This window comes from Solanum verrucosum, unplaced genomic scaffold (genome assembly GCF_900185275.1).
Source record: "Solanum verrucosum unplaced genomic scaffold, falcon-dt-bn FXZP01000238.1, whole genome shotgun sequence".
Classification (NCBI taxonomy): Eukaryota; Viridiplantae; Streptophyta; class Magnoliopsida; order Solanales; family Solanaceae; genus Solanum; species Solanum verrucosum.
The window spans coordinates 4,516,388-4,536,913 of NW_026020630.1; the positions used below are offsets into that span (position 1 = coordinate 4,516,388).

Genomic DNA, 20,526 nt, shown 5'->3' on the forward strand with positions numbered 1-20,526 from the left:
ACACTACGCGAGTCGATACACACAACGCCTAGTATCCATCGTTTACGACTGAGATTACTGAGGTATGCCAACTACCACCTATCGACCCCGATCTAATGATGTAACTATGTTTAAATTATTACTAAATAATATACGAGTAATGAATTTTGAATCCAACTAATTAAATGGATTGTGGTACAACCCAAACTCGAACTATGATATTTAAATTTTGTATAAGCCAAATAAAAAAGAAACAATTAAGAGCGGTTAAACTACTCATTAAATGACTAGTAAAAAAGAAACATAAATCAAGTAACTAATCAATGTAACATCAAATCAGTCTTTTATCAAATAGATTTAAAATCAAATATGAAAAACTAAACACTTAAATTTATATAAAATTAAAAAAACAAACACAGTCTTACGTGATATCTTACCTAGCAATTTTTATGACATATATGGTATCCTATGTGTATTATATCTCATAAACATGTGTGTTTAAATATGTACTTGTGCATAATCAATATTAGAGGATGTAGATGATAGATAAATCTAAGTTAACGAGTATATTATTCGGGTTGAACAACAAAATATGAAATTTACTAACAAATTTAATTAGTCGTTCATGTTTTAAGACGTGTCATATTTTATTGGTGTGTATCGCAGAAAAAGTGGAGCATAATGTATTAAGCCGTAAAAGAAAGAAGATACAAAAGGCACTTTTTCCGGTGGAGTAGCGTAGCTAAGAGATTCTCTTTTACTATCAGAAAACTAAAATATGAATGTGAAATCTGCCGGTGGAGTTGTTTCTGGGTTGTGAAATTGTGGATTTTGATTCAAATTTGTTGTATTGAGAAACAATGGAGAAGGAGAAGGAGAAGTACTCGGAGGAATTGAATGTGGCTGTGAGGGTTGTGCATATGGCGTGTGGTCTCTGTCAAAAGGTGCAAAAGGGTTTGCTTGGTAACGCATTGGATGATGATGAGGTTAAGTCTAAAGATGATGATTCTCTTGTTACTATTGCAGGTACTTTTGATTTTTTGCAATTTTGTTTTATAATGGGGAATTGTATGGATGCGACAGTTCGTAAGTATGGGTAGATAATCACATTGAGATGGAGCATATTTGTTTACATTGGGAGCAGTGGCGGAATCAGGATTTTTACTAAAAGGGATTGTAAATATAAAGAAGTAATTTTTTTTTTTGACAAAGGTGTCCCCTTTCGATACCCTAAGCTGCTGTTTGTTTCACTAGGAATTTACAGCTAATTTTAGGTGTTGAAAGTACCCTGGATTATGGGAATTTGTTACTTGCTTTCTCATATACCTGGGAGCTAAAAGTAGGAATAAGTTGTAGTGGAAAAGGGTGTTAATAGTAAAATTTAAGTTCTCAAATTGAATTGGACATGCGATTAGGCCTTTGTTCATTAAGGGCATGATGCATCATTGGCTTTGCCAAGAAAAAATGATTCAGCTTGAACCCCGTAACCACAACCATACGAGTTAAAGAAGTTACTGAATTTGACTATCTTTCACTGTAGTGACTTTGACAGTAGTGGTGTATGCAGGAGTTTATGCTAGCAATGTTGGCTTATTGTCCACAATTCAACTTGTATGTGGTTGTGACCATTTACTGTGGTGATTTTAAGAATTTAATTCCGGTCTCAAATTGATTTTTACTATTAAACAGTGTTGGCCTATTACACACATATACAAGAATTGTGTATGAACACACTTTATTAAAGTATGCTCTGCCACTGTTTGTCAGCGTAACTGCTTTCCCTTACCCTTTGAGTAGGAAGCAAGAAACATTGGCCGAACACTATCCGCAACACGATTAGTTGACATGCAATAGGAGTCGCTGAATGAGTCACACACTATGCCATTTCAGTAAATCTTGCCCTGTTTTTAGAAATATAATTTTTAGCACGATTAGATAGTGAGTTGAACCTGGTACCAACTGCTACTTTTATAAATAACGCATCTTCTACAACAATGGATATAACACAGTTGTGATACAACCAACTAATCAATATCTTTCAGTTATTCTTTATCACTCAGTTATCTATTTGCGTTATTTGAAACATTCCTTCACAACTTTCTTAGCTTCACCTTAGCCAAATATTAGTCTAAGTCCACTTTTCAAAGACAAAGATTTTGTTCGTGACTTGTTAGTCAAGATGCCTTATTGAGTCCAGAAGAGAAGTAGAATCCTCTTCTCTACCTCATTTAATCGTTGGAATATAAATCTAGAATTGTGCAGAAGTGAAGGTCTAAACTACTACTTCTTAATACCATTCTTTCAGCGACAAACAAGAAAGTAAGAAGTAGCAAAAGAGTGGAATTAGCATTTCTTTTGGTATAAAATTTTATGTAGAGAATGCTCTCATTACTCTTAAGATATTATAAATTTTACATTGCTTGTATAGTTGAAACAAATACCCTCTTATACTAGCTTACATTGTGCAACTACAAGGGCTACAAATGATGTTCCTTTTCTGATGAAAGTTTAATGTATCTTTATCTGGCAGTGGTGCTCCTGAACTGTTAAAGGAGAAACTTCCTTTTCAGAGGCAAGTACATGCTTTTAAGTAGTTGGAAAGTGGAAATTGACCTTAAAATCTCTGAAGTTCATTTCCTTAGATAACATAAAATATTGCCTATCCATCTTCATTGTTCACTAATCATCTGCAAAGAAATGGGGTTCACATGACAATTGAAAATTCTTGGATGGCGGATAAATGATGATGTTTCTACTTCGACTTATTTCATAATTCTTAAATCATGGGAACTGTTGGTTAGTCTCAACATGCTTGGTTTTAGAAGCCTAATAGAAAAAGCAAGTCCAAATTATTCTTTTAATATGGTGATGTTTGGATTAACTTGTGCACACTTCAACAATTACACTAGGTACTTGCTATCTCCCAACACATATATCGAGTAACTCTATCCACAAGACTTAGTAGATATAATGGAATCACCTACATTTTTTTGCCCTTACTGGGATTTGGACCCTGATCTCCCTTGATTTCATCCTTCTTCATTGATCTTTAGGTCACATCCTTGGAATTCTTACAAGACACAAAAACTTCACTCCGTTGTCTTTTGCTTAATACTTTATATCTGATCTTTATGCTTAACAAGCACTTTAAGTTCACTGGGGTTGCGAGCAGTTGTGATTGTTATGTTAAGAAGCAGTAGCAGTAACCCTAAGGATCACTTTGATACTCACATCTAGTTCGAAGCTTTTCAATCTTTCGACTCCTAACTTAAATAAGGAACATAAATTATCAATAGAGACACTCTATGGTCACATAATTTGAACCTCTTATTTCTTTTCTCATTTTCCACGAGGTATTCACCATATGGTCAGCTTCAAAGCCAATGGTCAAGCAGTAGATTAGTTTCAGTTATGAGTCTCAAGTTCTGTCTTAGTTGATACAGCTGCTCTGAGTTCACTAATATGCAAGAGAACACCCATAAAAATGACTTCCCTTGCTTGACGTATGAATAATTTTCATGTAGCCACTCATGTTGTGTCTTCAGTTTGACTAGTGAAGGGATCATACGATTAGGCAAAATGTCAGGTAAGAAGGTGCATTTTTGAATCTCTTCACCTTGTTTAGTTAACAGGATTAGTGACACTTTCAGCTGCTAAATTTTGTATTTAGGGTCAATATTCCATGTCTTCAACATATTATCATTTGAATAATTGTTGAGAAAGTTGGCTGTGGTGAAGTAATTATGCTGATTAAGATTCTTATGGACGTACTGATTGATGGATATCAAATCCTAATTATTCAACAAGTATTTTCATTGTATACATGGATTGCAAATGTTCAGCGTGTGGAATTTTGAGATATTAGTAAATTTTTTTCTTTTTCCATTGCTTGATAAAAGTTCAGATGCTTGAGGTTTTATTTTGGCTGCTTAATGATATATCTCATTTTTTACTTTATAGGAGTGAAACAGCATATTCTGATTGTTTGCTCAGACTGTTTAGATTGTTTTTGGATTCTGATAGTGTTTAATAGAAACCTGCACTTAAACGGACTCGGTTTTGCTTGTAGGAAAGGAGGAAAGCATTATACTCCCTCCGTCCAACAATAGTTGTCCACTATACTATTTTGGGATGTCCAACAATAGTTGCCACTTTATGAAATCAATGAATAATTTTACACTTAGTTACTAATTTACCCTTATCATTAATTATAGTCATTCCTTATTACATTTTTCAAGACATTGTATTTATTATTTTCAAAGGGTGATATAGTAAAATTACCCTTAAATAGTTTCTTAAGAAGTGTACAAAGTCAATAGTGGACAACTATTGTTGGACAGAGGAAGTATTATTATTTAAGAATAAATGTTTTCAGAACTTAAAAATTTGGTATAAGGCTGATTTTTCTGGATGTTGATATAATGCCGGATTTTTTGGGTTCCTTAATACAATAGGATCCCTGGCTAGCTTTTCTGCTTCTTGTATCTGTGCTGTACTATCTTAGTGCTGTGCTTCATTAATAAAATTACCTTATAAAAAAAAAGGGGGCTTGGTTTGTAATGTTTGTTTTTATTCCTTCAATTATTCAGGGTGGAAGAAGTTCTTACTATTTCCAAGTTTGCATCTTTTAAAGTTATTGCATAGATTGTCTACAATGCACACTAAGTATTTCCTGCAATTTCTTTGCATGGATAGATTGGAGTGTGCAAGCAACTGTAAGCTGGATCCTTTCAAATACTTTTGGTAGCGAAAATGTCTCCATAGTAGCTGAAGAGGACGTTCAAACTCTTTCCAAGCCTGAATCAGCAGGTCTATTGGGTAAAGTTGTCAGCACTGCCAATGAATGCTTAGCACAAGCTTCTAGATATGGTCTGAAAGGTCCAGATAAAACCCTGGGGCCTTCAGAAATTCTGGAGGCTATTAGTCGCTGCAATTCAAATGGGGGCCCTCTTGGCAGGCATTGGGTTCTTGACCCGGTTGATGGTACACTGGGGTTTGTGCGTGGAGGTCAATATGCTGTAGCTTTAGCGTTGATTGATAATGCGGAGGTTGTAGTTGGAGTGCTAGGATGCCCTAATTATCATATGAAAAGGGACAGGCATAATAAGCAACAGCAAAATCATATTTCATCAGAAGTTTCAGTGCCCTCACCTGATATGTTGGAAGAAGGATGTGTGATGTACTCAAAAAAAGGTACTGGTGAAGCTTGGGTGCAGCCAACGGTTTATGGTGATAGTAAATATGAATGGCCAAATTTTGCCAAACAAGTTCGTGTTTCTCCAATTGATGATCCAGCATTGGCAACTTTTTGTGAGCCAGTTGAGAGAGCTAATTCAAACCACTCCTTTGCAGCTGGACTTGCTTCCTCTGTTGGGCTTAGGTTTGTTGATAAACTATCTCTAGTAATTTGCTGCCAGTCTACAGCTGGCCTCCAAGAATTCATTTAGTTATAAAAGGCTTAAACAGCAAAAACAACGGCCAGCAAATACCGTAATTGCATAGATAACTGCTCGTCAACCAGGTGCTTCATTAACTGCACCAGGAAGTCCAATGTTCTTCCTTCTTGAAAATGTAAACTTGTTTCTAGCATTGTACACTTGCTTAAGGAAAAAATTGTTGATGTCATACTTAACGGGGAAAAAAATAAGAAAAGAAAAAGAAACATGTTGATATGTTATTTGACCTTTGTGAATTATTTTCAAATGTTTTGACTCCAAAATTCTGCCACTGTTGGTTATCTATTTATCCTGTTATATTTTTCATCAGACAATTGGATCTTTCCACTGTTCTCTTGTACTTCATGTTGGGGTGTGCCTTCTCAGGGTGATAAGTTGTGTTCGCTAACATATTAATCTCCCTTGGCAGAAACAAGCCCCTCCGTGTTTATAGCATGGTAAAATATGCTGCCATAGCACAGGGAGATGCTGAAATTTTCATGAAATTTGCTAGAGCTGGGTACAAAGAGAAGATTTGGGACCATGCAGCTGGTGTTCTAATTGTACAAGAGGCCGGCGGTGTGGTGACTGATGCAGGAGGGCGTTCACTTGATTTTTCTAAAGGGATATACTTGGAAAGTCTTGATAGGGGAATAGTTGCTTGCTCTGGCACTAAGCTGCATGAGAAATTAATTGGAGCTGTTTATGCCAGCTGGGAGTCCTCTAGTCTATGAATCTTTCTTATCTGCTACAAGGACAGTGACGGGTTTTTGTCTTATTACGTACTCCCAGGTAAAGTCCTTTGCTGTAATTGGGCGTCTCACTCATTGCTTTTGTTTGCACATTACAACAACTATGCCTCAATCCCAACTAAGTTGTAGTTAGCCATATGAATCCTCATTGTTATGTCGCTCCAATTTTAGTCCATAATTGACTAGTTTTACGTAGGATGTCAACCTACTGCAACCTTCCTCTATACAGGCTTGTGATCTGCAACATGAGCAAGCTCACACAGGCAAATTTCTTCTCTACATCAAGTTTCATTTAACCATTCTCATATTTCCGGTGCCCAACTCTTGCTTGTGTTAATTCATCCTAATGTAGCTTCCTGCAAGTAGATTTGTGTTTGCTCACTCGTCTGGTAGTCTCATAACAAAGTCTGATTCTATTGTGCGATACCTGCCCTCTACAAAATTGTTTTTGAAAAGGTCGTTTATTAATAGGAAACTTTATTGCGACTGCAGGTGGTAAACATGACTTCTACATCATTGCAATTGGTTCATGAGATACGCGTTTGCTCGGGGAAGACATAATGGCGGACTGGTTTCCCAACAGACAGGTATTTCTGAGGTCAATGTCACGTAGAAATGCTTGCTAATTGGCAAATTGGTTTCGAAGGAGCACTCTGATTCTACTACTGCAGAGAAGAGTTTGCTTGTTGTTCAGGGACAGTGAAAGGGGAAACTTCATTGCTTCAACAACCAAGTTAAAAGTACATATACTTTCCACTCTTTTATTCCCTTTAAATTCAGTAATTTCAGTTTTCGATTTTTGGAAATACTATATTATCATCACGCCAAATTAATTTGATATGGTTTGATACTTTAAAGTTCATTTACAGTATTTTGCGGTACGGGACTTTGACTTACATATATAAATATAATAGAAAATTATGACTTCTGAACTTCTCAATTATATCATACTAACGCATATAATAGAAAATTATGACTTCTGAACTTCTCGATTATATCATACTAACGCCCTGCTCATATAGAAATATTCAAATACAAGTACAAGTTCAATTCTCTTTGTTAATCTTACACATTGAACATTTCAATCAAAGTTAAGTAGTCGAAGTTCTAATGTCTAAATAATTATTTTATATTGATACTATATAATAATATATATGAATTATATAATACTTACTGTTCAAATTTATTTTTAAAATATATTAATTAAACACAAATTATTTTAAGGAAGCAAATTATAAATTGGCAAAAATTAAAAATTTTAATATTGAAATGGAGGGTCGGCCAGGGAGCCAACCCTATAGAGTTCCAGAAATTATGTCGGCCATATGTCTTGATAGCCATACAGCACTCGCCACGCAGGCAAGAGTGGCATATTTAGCCAACCGACCCTTTTTAAGTCTTCAAATGAGTTACAACTTTTGATTTTATATTCATCTACTTCCCTTCATACTTTGCTCACTTGTCGATGTGGGAGAGTATAATGGATTATTTTTCTTTTTATTTAATATTTATATTAGGGTCTGACAAAATTAAAGTTTACGTCGAAAAATTCTAGGTAACATGTTTTTTTAAATAAAAATGACTTCATATTCAGGGGTTAGATCTATTTTTAAAAAATTTAAAATGTGTTCTTAAAAATGTACTTGTGATCTTAAAAATGTTTGGCGATTTTTTAGTTTAGACTTTAGAGTAAATGAAATGTATAAAGTTATTTATTTGCAAATATAGATGGACTAAGATTAAATAAATTGAAATGAAATTGAGAGAGAAATATCATTAATGTAAACCTACCCTACTTCTCTAGTTGTCCCTCATTCTGTACTTTCTAGAGTCATCGCAATAAGACCTAAAAATAAGAAGTGTGTAGTTTTTTTTTTTTTTTTTTTACAAATGATAAGTACATCATTAGTTCGAGATTTTGAATTTAAGTCTTATTGGATATGAAGTTGCTTTTGGTAGAAAACGGTTTACTCCTGATTTTATTTTGAATTTAGTCAAACGACAGTATGATAACAAATACTTGGTGAATTTTAAAAAAAAAATAGAGTTGGCTATAGGCACCTATAAGAATAGATATGGAAAGAAACAATGTAGCTTATACACTATTAAATCTTGACCTAATTAATTAAAACCTTCTTTATGATCTTAATGTATTATAAAGACAAGATTCCAACAAAAACTATCTTACATTCTAAATAATTATTTTGAAAATAACCCTTTCTACTCCTCCATTTTATTTTATTTTTGCTTTGCAAGATGCCATCAACAGAGATGCATGTATTGGAGGGTCAATGGTCAAGTGGTCTTTGTGATTGCTTCAATGATCCTATAAACTGTATAGTTTGATTTTGCATTTTGTGTGTGTTCATTATTATTGCAAACTCCAATTTCTAAAATAATTCTTTTTTTTTTTAAGGTGTGACTACTTGTTTTTTCCCTTGCATCACCATGGGGGAGAATGCTGAGATTATATCAAAAGGAGAAACATGTAAGTTTAGTCTTCCTTTTTTTTCAATCCCGCTTGTGAGATTATACAGCATATTTGTTGTTGAAAACTTAACATAAATCTTAGGTGGTAAGTACCTCCTCTTCATTTTTAATTAACATCTTAGATTCGAGCTCAAAGAATAGGTCATCTTTGCTAAAGAATCACCGTTAAAGTGAGATTTTCCAGCGTAAATTCAAAAATAGAGTTCCAAAATATATATTGGACACCAAACTAAGTGGTTACATTAGCCAGCTATGGATATGCCCCATCACCATGGGGGAGAATGATGCATTAATCTCTTTATTTTTAGAAATATCATCTACTTATTTTAATAAAATTGTCATTGTCCTGAAGTTCTTAATTTTATAAGTGAAATTTAGTATATTAAAATATCTGTGTGAAAAATAATTAGACCTAGCTAGTAAAGCAAAAAGGTGGTGGTATATTGGAGCGCATCCTATCATGTGATACTCAATTTGGTAAACTATAGAACGTTGTCATGTAAAATCAACCTCAAAGAGTCCGCCCCACTTTAGAGATCGATCAAGAAGCCCATGCCTTTGCTTGAGCCTCGCGATTTAGCTATGTGCTTCCATAGGGCAGGCCAGAGATTAGCCCACCAAGCCCGCCCTTTTCAAGGACGGCCAAATATACCTCCACCTTGACGCCCCTACTTGAGTTATAAGTCCACATTACTTAACTTGAAAAAACTCTAGAATATCGAAATTTTATATGTGAAATTTGAAATTACCTCCTTTTTTTTGCAGCTTGTGTAGCAGCAACCACAATTTACTTCTTGCTGTGCTCAATAGGGTGCCAAGGTGGTTATGGATTTCATTACAGATCCAAATTGAGAAAATTGTTAGGTTTGCCAAAGGAAACATGTAAAGATAACATAGTACATGGATGTTGTTGTTTTTGTGCAATTTGCCAAGAGCATAGAGAACTTAAACTCCATGGAGCTGATCCCACCATGGGTAATTACTTGAGCTTTCATCTAGTCGAGACCAGAGTTTAAGTTATACGCACTGACACTGTTATATTGCTTCTATAATACTTGATGTATTTGTGTTGAATTTTTTAAACATGTATTACTATTGAAAGATTTGTCACACATCCGATAATATTATTTGTGAAGAGTCTGAACAATATAAGTAATAATTAAACTTTCATGAAGTGATGAGCAAAGTTTAAGTTATATGCGCTGGCAGTTCGAACTATTCAAAAATGTTGTCGTACTCTTGTCGGACCTTTTCAAAATATTCTATTTTTAGAGGATTTAATACGCACTTGACTATTTTTAAAGAGTCTAAACAACATAAGCCGACAACACATATATGATATAAGTATAACTTGGACTTTGATTTTCAATGTCAACCTATATATATATTATTCGGATCCTTCAAAAATATTATCAGCTTATACAATGTCTTTCACTAATAATTAATGACTTAATTTATTTGATTAGTAAAAAATACCTTTTACAATATTTTTCAAAGCATTGCCTGATTATATATTGCACTCATTTTTTTAATTTGTTTTTTACGATATGTCTTTCAAATGAAATATTTTTTTTTGGCTCATAAAACTTTTTACTTTTTCTCAAGTGAAATATTTGTTCAAATACCTTTATATTAATTTCAACTTCAAAAATGCTTCTCTCTTTTTGAATTTTAATCAAACTTATGTTCAAATGCCTACTAACTTGTTTGATTGTTTGGTGATGGTACGACTATAGGTTGGAAAGCAAATGTAGAGAATTGGAGAAGTCAAGTGGTAACTGTTCCTCCATTCTTTGAACCACAAATGATGCGCTAGGCTTTTGTAGAGATGGTGGACAAAATAAATCGGAGTAGACTCAAGCTTAACCTAAATTACTCTGTCTCACGTAGTAGATTTTTTGTTTTCAACTAGCCCTACATAAACCTGCCTCATCTAGCTAGCCACAACTTCTATTTTGTTTTATTTTTGTTAAAAGCTCTTCATTTTGAAATTTTGAGAACTATGTCGCTCTGATTACCATGGCTCCTAAATGTCATAAAAATATGTCCGAGAAATGGTGAGGCTTCACATATTGCTTCCTCGACTCCCTCATGAGGGTTTCATAAAGGTTTTGTAAAAAAATTGATCGAAAGTCTTATCACTAAAATATTCATGGGCTAATATACACTAAAAACTAAAAAAATTGGCCCCTAAATGCCTAAAATGGACTCTAAAAATTGTGTGACTGTATGTACTGCTCCCCCAACTCTCTACGGAGGGTTACATAAAGGTCTCATTAAGAAATCTTCTGAAATCCATATCACCAAAATATTCATGGGCTAACACACACGAAAAATTGAAAAATCGTCTAATTCCTATAAATTGACCCCTAAATGCCTGAAATGAACTCTAAAAATTGTAAGAATGTACGTATTGCTCCACCAACTACATACAGAGGGTTTCGTAAAGGATTCACAAAGAATTCGTCCGGAAGCCATATCACCAGAATATTCATGGGCGTTACACATGAAAAATTGAGAAAATCGCCTAATTTCTTTAAATTTGCCTCTAAATGCCCAGAATGGACTCTAAAAATTGCGAGACTATATATACTGCTCCCCTAACTCCCTACGGAGGATTCCGTAAAGGTTTCACAAAGAAATTATCCGGAAGTTATATCGCCAAAATATTCATGGGCTAATACACGAAAATCTGAGAAAATCGCCTAGTTCTCGTAAATTAGTCCTAAATGCCCAAAATGAACTCTTGTCAAACATACCCTCCATGTTGTTCTTATAAAATATGTATTTTTAGCTTTTATAATTAATTAAATTAAATATCAATTTAAATGTGTAGTTATATTAACTTTATGACGTTATATTTATAACAGACACCTTTACTATATTAATTTTTTTGTCAAACATGCTATCTATATATTGTTCTTACAAAATATATACTTTTACCTTTTATAATTAATTAAATTAAATATCATTTTAACTGTGTAATTATATTTGTGCAATCAAACACGACAAATATAAAATAAGGGGGAAAAAAAGGAGAGGAGAGAGAGAGAAAAGAGAGATAGGCTAGAAAGATAAAAGAGGATAGGGATAGAACCTTACAACTCTGTTTCAATGGCTTCCCCTTTATCCTCTTCCATTTTCTCTCCAAATTTCACCCATTTATTCCAAAATAAGGCTTTCTTCCGTAATCATCTTCCACTTCGTTCCTCAATTTATGCTACACTCACTCGCATTGCCTCAAAGAAGAATGCTTCCATGGTTAGTTCAATTCTGCTCAAAATTTAGATATTCTCAAGAGTGAATTCTGTTGAAATTTCATCATTCTTTTGTGCAATGGCGTAATACATAAACAGACACTCTAGCAAGCGATCACTCCAACTTACAAAATAATCATCCAAATACATTTCAAAATTTATGTGCCACGTCAGCATTAACTGTCCACGAGATCAAGTTGAGGTGTCTAGATGTATTGTGCCTTGTGTCATTCATTATAGAATTATGAATAGTTAGATTGTATGATTTTACTTATTACTCTATTTGTTTTAATTTATGTGACACGTTTCCTTTTTAGTCTGTATCGAAAAGAATATCATTTTTTTGTCATATTGAGGAACAATCTAACAATTAATGGCATGATTTATAGCTACACAAATGTGTAAGACTTGTTTTAGATCGTAAGTTTCAATAGTCTTTATTCTATCTTAAACGCGGTATCTAGTCGAACAGAACTGTTTTCTGATATTTAGTTTGGGCAAAGAATGCTGGTTCACCTCTAAAGTTTGATCCTTACCAAAAATTAAAACGACTGTTGGATCATCAAATGTAAGTCTTGCAATGTGAACGAACTCACACAGGCGGAGTTTGTCTTCAAAGGTAAACGTATCCATAAAATTAGTTAATGAAGAAAATGCAAACTGTAACATAAGCTATGGCTTTTCTGATTTGCCTTGTGACACTAGCATAGTGCATTTGAAACCATATTTTGGGCTTATCTTTTCTTTTTTTCGTTATCTCGAATAGAACTGTTGAGATCTGTATGTCTCTCCGTCTCACATACATATTTGCACCTGCATAAACATCTTATTAGAGAACTCGTATTCACTATTCAATGTTGCTTCAAAAATGATCAAAATACAATTTTTATAACCCTCTCAGCTCCTTGATGGGTTTTCAGTCATGCAGGAATTGACAAAGAGGCCAACTGCTCCTTCCATTTTGTCAACACATTTGGAGAGTACAGTCAAGCAATTTCAGAGTTTAATGGCGGTGATCATTATCTTTACTGAAATTGCATCTCCAATACCTTTGTATGGTTTGCAAGATTTGTCCATTTCTCCTGCTGAGGCAGTGCTTTATTCCCCTGAAACAAAAACTCTCCCTAGAACAGGAGAATTAGCTCTCAGAAGAGCTATCCCAGCCAACACAAATATGAAAACTATACAGGTAGTTTTATTTTGTTCTGCCTATATATTTTATATACTATTTTCCTATTTGGTGGTGTAGAGAGTAAGTCATGAAGTATCACTACTCCTCGTTTATTTTCTCGCAGGATTCTCTTGAGGATATCTCATACTTGCTCAGGATTCCACAGCGAAAACCTTTTGGAACAATGGAGGGTAATGTGAAGAAAGCGCTTAAGGTATTGCATGATATTTTTGTTGCAACCAAACTAGATATAAGACACTTGATGATTGATCCTCTAGCAAGGTAATCATTCTTCGACATGGATCTCAGCCATCTAACAGACGTGTTGGATATCAGGCCATTTCCATACAGTAACAAGAATAAAATAGTTGTTCATTTATGTGTTTTTTTCAGAAAGATACCCTGTGATACAAGGAGGAAATCTTCCCTTTCATGTTTTTCTTTTAAACTATCCATCAAACAGAGTTATAGTATAGAGAATTCAAAGAGTCTCAAAGATGTTAACATTGCATGCTAACTGACTGTGACGGATTGTTTGATTCTGCAAATAACAAATAATGAAATCACTTATAATGAAAGGATGTGAAGTTATCAAACACTCTTATTCTGTGTCTTTAAGTACATATTTCTAATGCTTCAATATCTCTTCAGATTGCAACAGATGAAAAGGCATCCATCTTGGCTAGCATCCCAGCTGAACTGAAAGAAGAGGGTTCAGTCTTGTACACATCTCTTGTAGACGGAAAGGTAACATGAGACAACTTAGATTGTTTAGTTTAAAAGTACATATCAGTGATGGCTATCTGACGCAGGAGCACATCTGTTGTTACTTTACAATATTGTTTTGCTGCAGAAGTTTGTGAAATCTTATGCACTTGTGATAGTACATTTACCAGTTTGCATGATGATATTCCAGTAATACTCTTTATCATGCTTGAATGTATGATATTATGTCAATGCAACCAGTCAGGGTCGCAAGGATTGATGTTTTGGCTATCTCACAGATTTCTTAAATTTCTTAATAAATTATCTGAACAGATGATATCTTTAAACACAAACCTTACTGCAATCAAGATGACTTTCTTTTTATCTTGTCAGGGTGGATTACAGAAACTTCTACAGTACATAAAGGATAAAGATCCAGATAAAGTATCCGCGTGTCTTGCATCTACATTGGATACTATTGCACAGCTGGAGTTGTTACAGGTATTTATGAGCTCCTTTGTACATTCTTTTGTGGTGAAAAGGGGGCAAATCGGTAATGGAAAGTACAGTTACTGTGATTGAATAGTTCACAAGAAAAAAAAAATTGTACTAAGGTTCGACTTGTGCCCTTAGGAAGTGATACTGTGCTTTGAAGAATATAGCAAAGGATAAAGCTTGAAGGCAAAGAGCCCGTAGCTTCAAACTATCCAAATCTCTCATGCATTACAATTTTCACAATTATACATTCTCCAATAACATTTTCAATGTAAAGTTTTTGATGTAGTTAACAATATCTCAAAGACGTAATCTCTCTACAGGCCCCAGGGTTATCATTTTTGTTGCCTCAGCAGTACTTGAAATACCCAAGGTAAGGGCTCTTGTGATTTCTCTTCTAAATATAGCATTTCTACTTATTAAAAAGCGAGTTGCTTAATGACAAACATGTACGTACATCGATTATTAAATCCGAGGATGATTACATCTTGCATAGTAAATGTGCCATTTTGATACTTATGGTGCCTTTGTATATCCAAATGTTCAGATTATGGTTTCTTATCACTTCAGCAGCAACATTATTGCATTGCTATGTAGGAAAACTTGAGTTGGGCTGTTCCTTTTAAAGCACTCTGTGTTCAAGTTACAACAACCATGCTAAAATAACTACTTAATGATTTCTTTGAGGAAGATGGTTTGTGTTATATTCTTCTACTAAATGCGTCAGGCTCACAGGGAGAGGAATAGTTGAATTTACAGTTGAGAAAGTAGATGGTTCAGCATTTTCTCCTGAATCTGCTGGTGAAGCCAAAAGCACTGCTAAAATTCAGGTATGCTAAATCCTTTACTTGAGAATCAGTTAAAATATCTTGCACTGCCCATTTCTTTGTTTGATCCTTTGTTCTGAACTTGATGATTAAGCATCAATCAAGACCTTTAAGTTAAGAGACTGATCCTTCTGGAAAGTTATTTGCTAATGACTTGAACCTGTCATTGATGGTCATAATCTCATGCAATAGCTTCATCGTGGAGACATTAGTGCAATTTAATCAAATCCTGAAATGGCTGTACCCTCTCTTTCTCTTTCTTTGAACCACCTGTCCTATATCGTGCTTTGAGATAAAAGTGTGTTGCGTTTTTATGATGACGTATTCCCCAATTAAACATTTGCTTCTTCTTTTCTGAGGGAGTGACAATTTCTGTTGTATAATAGATCCTGCACCAGAAGAGTTTTTAATATTCTTCTATTATAACTTCTAATATTCCTCAGATAGATATTTCGTCGAACACAAAAGTATTAACTGTATAATGACATGATGCAGGTTGTTATAGATGGGTTTTCAGCACCACTGACTGCAGGAAACTTCGCAAAACTGGTAAGGTAGTGAAATCTCACATCATCCTTGTAGGTACCCATTATACAACAAAAACAATAACTATGCCTCAATCCCAAACTAGTTAGGGATGGCCATATGATCCTTGATATAATTGTGGTCCATTTTAGGCCCGCTTCATTCTAATATCAGTAATTAAGAAATGAACTTTGGATCTAACTCAACTACAAAAGCTAGGGCATGAAGTAAGGATTGCCCACGACCATATAAGGAGGAAAACAACTCAATCCCACACTGATGTGGGACTCTTAACAACTTCCAATAATTTCTCCCTTCTTTCCCTTTTGAGGATGACTTCCTACTTCCGTTAGACAAATTGATCATAATTCAGGTATTTCTTCAATTGAAGCATGGTCGACACGTAAAGGTGGCTTTTTCTTCTTTCATTTCCCACATCTTTTTTGCTGGGCCCTGATAACTACTTTACTTGAAGAGTATGTGCTTATAGTTTCCTTTCCGTAGCTCTAGATTATTAACTTGCCACTGTGCTAAAATATGGAAAACCATCATTCTTAAGACGTCTCATCTTTAGATTTATTTGAATAAGGATTTGTCTTGTAACAACAAATCTATAATTCTTTAGGTGGTTGATGGGGCATATGATGGGATGAAGCTAACTTGTGCAAACCAAGCAATTCTTTCAGACAGCGAGGTGGGTAAGACTACCGGGTACAGTGTTCCCTTGGAAATCAAGCCAGCCGGACAATTTGAGCCTCTTTACAGAACAACATTAAGCATTCAGGTACCCACATGTTTCATGGATAATAACAGACCAATCTTTGGAGTTTATTTCTATTGTGCTTGTGCTTATGGTTTATTCCTTTGGTTACGGAAGGATGGGGAGCTGCCTGTGCTTCCATTATCCGTTTATGGTGCAGTTGCAATGGCTCACAGTGATGTATCAGACGAGAATTCATCACCAAGTCAGTTCTTCTTCTACCTTTATGATAAGAGAAATGTAAGTAGCAATTCATCAGTATAGACTATTCTTTTGTTTCTTCTTGTTATTCTTTTCTTTGCCACCTAACTTATCCAATCAATATGTTGTTTCTCAGTCTGGCTTGGGAGGATTGTCGTTTGATGAGGGCCAATTTTCAGTTTTCGGGTATGGTTTCTTGCAACTCTGCTATCTATGAAAACCTATTGTATCTTCAACAAATCGGTGATTGTAGTCGTTCTAATGATAACTCGTGTTATGATTCACAGATATACAACTGTTGGGAGAGATATCCTTCCTCAGATCAAAACTGGTGACATAATTCGATCTGCAAAGCTGGTGGAAGGACAAGACCGCCTCGTTTTACCACCACAGGATAACTAACCTTATTATATCCTCAATTTTTTGAAAATTCAACATGTCATTCTTCGTTGCTCATCATTTATTAGTACCAAATATGGATGCTGCTTCTTGTAAAACAGAACAAATGAAATGTTTGATTCCTGATGATAATAAATTGGATATTATAGACTATAGAGTAAACAAATAAAAAAACTGTTATATTGAGTTTCTTTTGTACATCCAAGTAGCTACAACTATGCTGCAGACATGTTACAAAGTCGACTTGGAGTTGGTTTAAAATCCAACCATCTCAAAGTTGGTCGACGAGCTGGTGGTGTTAATGCTCTCTTTATGATCTCTTTGTTAGCTGATCCATGAAGTTTTCGTAGACTATAATGACTTGTTGCTGTTGTCCTCACTACGCGTCTTGTAATGTGTGGTGATGAATCTCTCCGTTGAAACCTTGGTGATGCTGGAAACTTACTACATTTCTTCTCGGGCTTGTTGGTTCTGCTAACAAGTGGTGACTTTGCAGTGATATTGGTTTCATTGGAAAGGAGAACCTCCATGTTGATATCCTTGTTCGAGTTTTTTCAAATAACTCAAGACTATCGAGGGAAGGAGTTACAGGACGGAAGTTGTATCTCGAAAATGTGAACACAAGAGGTAAGTGTTGTTGTTCAAGAATGATAATAAGAAGAAGAAAAAATGATGGATTTGTTAACTTTGAGATACAACTTTTTATAGTGGTGTTGGTATTTTAGACGTGTTTTGACCAATTCATTTGAGTATGGGAGACTTTGTAGTTTGTAAGCAATTTAGCAATTTGGAATATTTTGACTTCTTTCCTGGCAAGCTTCCAGAAAGGAGGAGTAACGCTCCTTCCGTTTCAATTTATTTATCTGATTTTGACACGATTAAATTTTTGTGATTTTAAATTAAAGATAAGTAAAACTTATAAAAATGTTTTTTTTTTATTTTGTGATCTTGAGTATATTATGTGAAAAATTAAAATTAAAAAGTTGCAAAAAAAGAAGAAGATATTTTAAAAATAAATTTGAGTTTTTTATTTTTATTTTTAAAGAATTGATTATATTCATGGCAATAAGCGGGTAGTCCAGTAGTCATATGTTGACTTGTCAACTTTTGAATTGTCTTCCAATTTGAATTTTGAATGTATCTTTAACTCCAGTCTACGACTTGAATACTGACGATTGCAAACAACTTGAATCGGATTTGTACGGATTGAAAATAAGTTAAATAAAAATAAATTAAATATTTAACTTATTTATATTTAATAGTATAAATAAAAAAAGGGTTAATTGACGGATAATAAAAATATCTATATTATTCATGATTTCAAAAATAGCTAAGTGAGAGTAAGTAAAAAAATTAAATTAATTTTAGGCGTCCAAAAATAACAATCATTTTATCTATCTGAGGAGATCAGGATGAAGTGGGTAAATAACTATTTTCATCAAATACTTCCTCCGTTCAACAATAGTTGTTCACTATATAATTTTAGGATGTTCAACAATACTTGTCCTCTTTATGAAATAAATGCATAATTTTACATTTAGTTCCTAATTTACCCTTATCATTTTAATTATAGTCATTTCTCTATTACATTTTTCAAGACATTATTTTTAGGAAAAATTATATTCAAATGACGATATAGTAAAAATACCCTTCTATTTATAATTTTTCTAAAAAATATGCAAAATCAATAGTGAATAAGTATTGTTGAACGGAGGAAGTATTAATCATTACTTTAAAAGTTATTAATAATAAACATATTCTTAACTAAATTACGACGTTCAAACCTTTAACTATAAATTCAAAATCAAGGAAGTGAGAAAAAAATCATGGATTTAAACTTTTACAAGTTTTAAACCAATAAACCATTATGGGGTTAAAGAATTATTAGAGTTTCAAAACCAAAAAGTGAATCGAGAACTTCAAACATTTATAAATTTAAAATCAAGAAATGATTCATGAGGTTCAAATATTTTCTGGAGTTTCAAAATCAAGTAACAAATCATGGTCTTCAAATCTTTATAAGTTCACATAATGTATGCAACAACGACGATAACATAGTGTAATCCCATAAAATGAGCTATAGAGATTAAAATGTAAGCAGATCGTATCTCTATCTGAGTAAATAAGCTATTTTCGTTGGACCCTCAGATCAAGAAAAAAACAGTCCAAAACAATATAAAGTTATAATAAAATATATGACGTTACATAGCTCGTTATAAATTATATTAATATGAAATATGAGATTGACCAGAAATCACGTAAAAAGGAAGATAATTTTTTTTTCTTTTATAGCTTACCAATATAATTCTGAATACCTCTATAATTATGATTGAATTGAGAAATATCAATATAGGTATCATGAATATAATATGGATGAAATACTATAACACCCTTCATCTTACGTAACCATGAAGTAGTTCATTACTATCTAAAGGAACCAGGTTCTTTAAATAAGAGAAACTTTACTAATTTCTAAAGGACGATTATGAATTACAACTCGCTAATTAAAGAGACTAACTTTAGTACCTCAACTCATTAGTTTCCTGCAATTGATAGACACTTCAAAGACTATAATCTCTAGTCTTCCAAACATTAAAATTCCAGATCTTAACGTGATCTAAATGTTATGAGTTTAAACCGTAGAAACAATAATAAACCACTTGGATATAATGTATTTAGAATAAATTACACTTAAATTTGACCTCATGTATCTATACATGTACTGGACGTATCTGGAGGCACCAAAATCTGATAAAATACGAAATATTACAACCTAGAGTTTATCTAAATAATTATGTTCTAAACTAATAAGATTTATGTAAGTTCATCAATAAATATTTTATCACTTTTTGCTAATTACTGTATATAATCATAAAATAACTTTACTAATATTATGAAAGTATATATAAACTAATCATAATTAAGAAAAATTACATGTAAAAATAAACATATACAATATTCAAAGGTTGTTTGATCCATGAAATAATATGAAACACCTACAATTAAGTTCGAAATTAAATTTATCTCTCAGTACTATAATTTAGTCTGCGAATCAAACTACTCGGGATTAGTGAGACTTTCATTTTTTTTTTTATTGTAGAAGATGAAAAGACTGCCTCTTTTATTTCCTTAAAAAACGTACACATGTCTCTATAGTAACTTTTCCTCTTTGTCGTACATATAGTTCTTGTTTTGCTTGCTTCATTATATTTCTTTTTAACTTTGAAAAAAGAAACAAAGTTGATTTGATTATCTTTTTATTGACTAATATTGCTAGTAGCTAGCTTTTAATTGGTACGTACATATTGTTAAAGTTGATTGTTTTTTTTTTTGAAAAACTTCATGATGAAGACTTCCATATTTGCTTTTTCATTTATTTATTAGTTTTTTGGGCACACTAGGTAGTACTATATTTTATTACAAAATTTAATTTCATGATTCTCTTGTAGTGCAGCAATTTGGAGTACAGTGACATTTATTTTATATAAAAAAATTATCTATTGTGAAGATTTCTTTTGAGTGATTAAAGT

General features: G+C 33.5%; 3 protein-coding genes and 1 non-coding gene across 5 annotated transcripts; 3 read left to right on the forward strand and 1 right to left on the reverse strand.

Moving 5' to 3' along the window:
• Positions 1-642: 642 nt before the first annotated feature.
• LOC125811771 (PAP-specific phosphatase HAL2-like) lies at positions 643-6,764 on the forward strand. The gene is made up of 4 exons (XM_049491313.1): positions 643-1,005; positions 4,675-5,359; positions 5,845-6,206; positions 6,659-6,764. Exons 1-3 carry the CDS (start codon positions 840-842, stop codon positions 6,146-6,148), a joined length of 1,155 nt encoding a protein of 384 aa, XP_049347270.1. The 5' UTR covers positions 643-839; the 3' UTR covers positions 6,149-6,206; positions 6,659-6,764.
• Positions 6,765-7,436: 672 nt separating this feature from the next.
• On the reverse strand, positions 7,437-7,560 carry LOC125811998 (U11 spliceosomal RNA). The gene has a single exon (XR_007441948.1). It is a non-coding gene; the product is annotated as a U11 spliceosomal RNA (small nuclear RNA).
• Positions 7,561-8,386: 826 nt separating this feature from the next.
• Positions 8,387-10,493, forward strand: LOC125811662 (protein PLANT CADMIUM RESISTANCE 12-like). The gene is made up of 4 exons (XM_049491187.1): positions 8,387-8,501; positions 8,583-8,654; positions 9,422-9,631; positions 10,393-10,493. The coding sequence occupies exons 1-4, from the start codon at positions 8,423-8,425 to the stop codon at positions 10,470-10,472; spliced, it is 441 nt and encodes a 146-aa protein (XP_049347144.1). The 5' UTR covers positions 8,387-8,422; the 3' UTR covers positions 10,473-10,493.
• Positions 10,494-11,714: 1,221 nt separating this feature from the next.
• LOC125811660 (peptidyl-prolyl cis-trans isomerase CYP37, chloroplastic) lies at positions 11,715-17,478 on the forward strand. Of its 2 annotated transcripts, none has more exons than XM_049491185.1 (12): positions 11,715-11,917; positions 12,842-13,102; positions 13,209-13,298; positions 13,736-13,831; positions 14,183-14,290; positions 14,608-14,657; positions 15,012-15,114; positions 15,607-15,660; positions 16,262-16,420; positions 16,514-16,636; positions 16,734-16,783; positions 16,885-17,478. In XM_049491185.1, the coding sequence occupies exons 1-12, from the start codon at positions 11,771-11,773 to the stop codon at positions 16,997-16,999; spliced, it is 1,356 nt and encodes a 451-aa protein (XP_049347142.1). In that variant the 5' UTR covers positions 11,715-11,770; the 3' UTR covers positions 17,000-17,478. The 2 variants fall into 2 exon arrangements, with proteins under 2 accessions (XP_049347142.1, XP_049347143.1); XM_049491186.1 differs by having other exon boundaries at positions 11,780-11,917; positions 12,834-13,102.
• Positions 17,479-20,526: the final 3,048 nt, after the last annotated feature.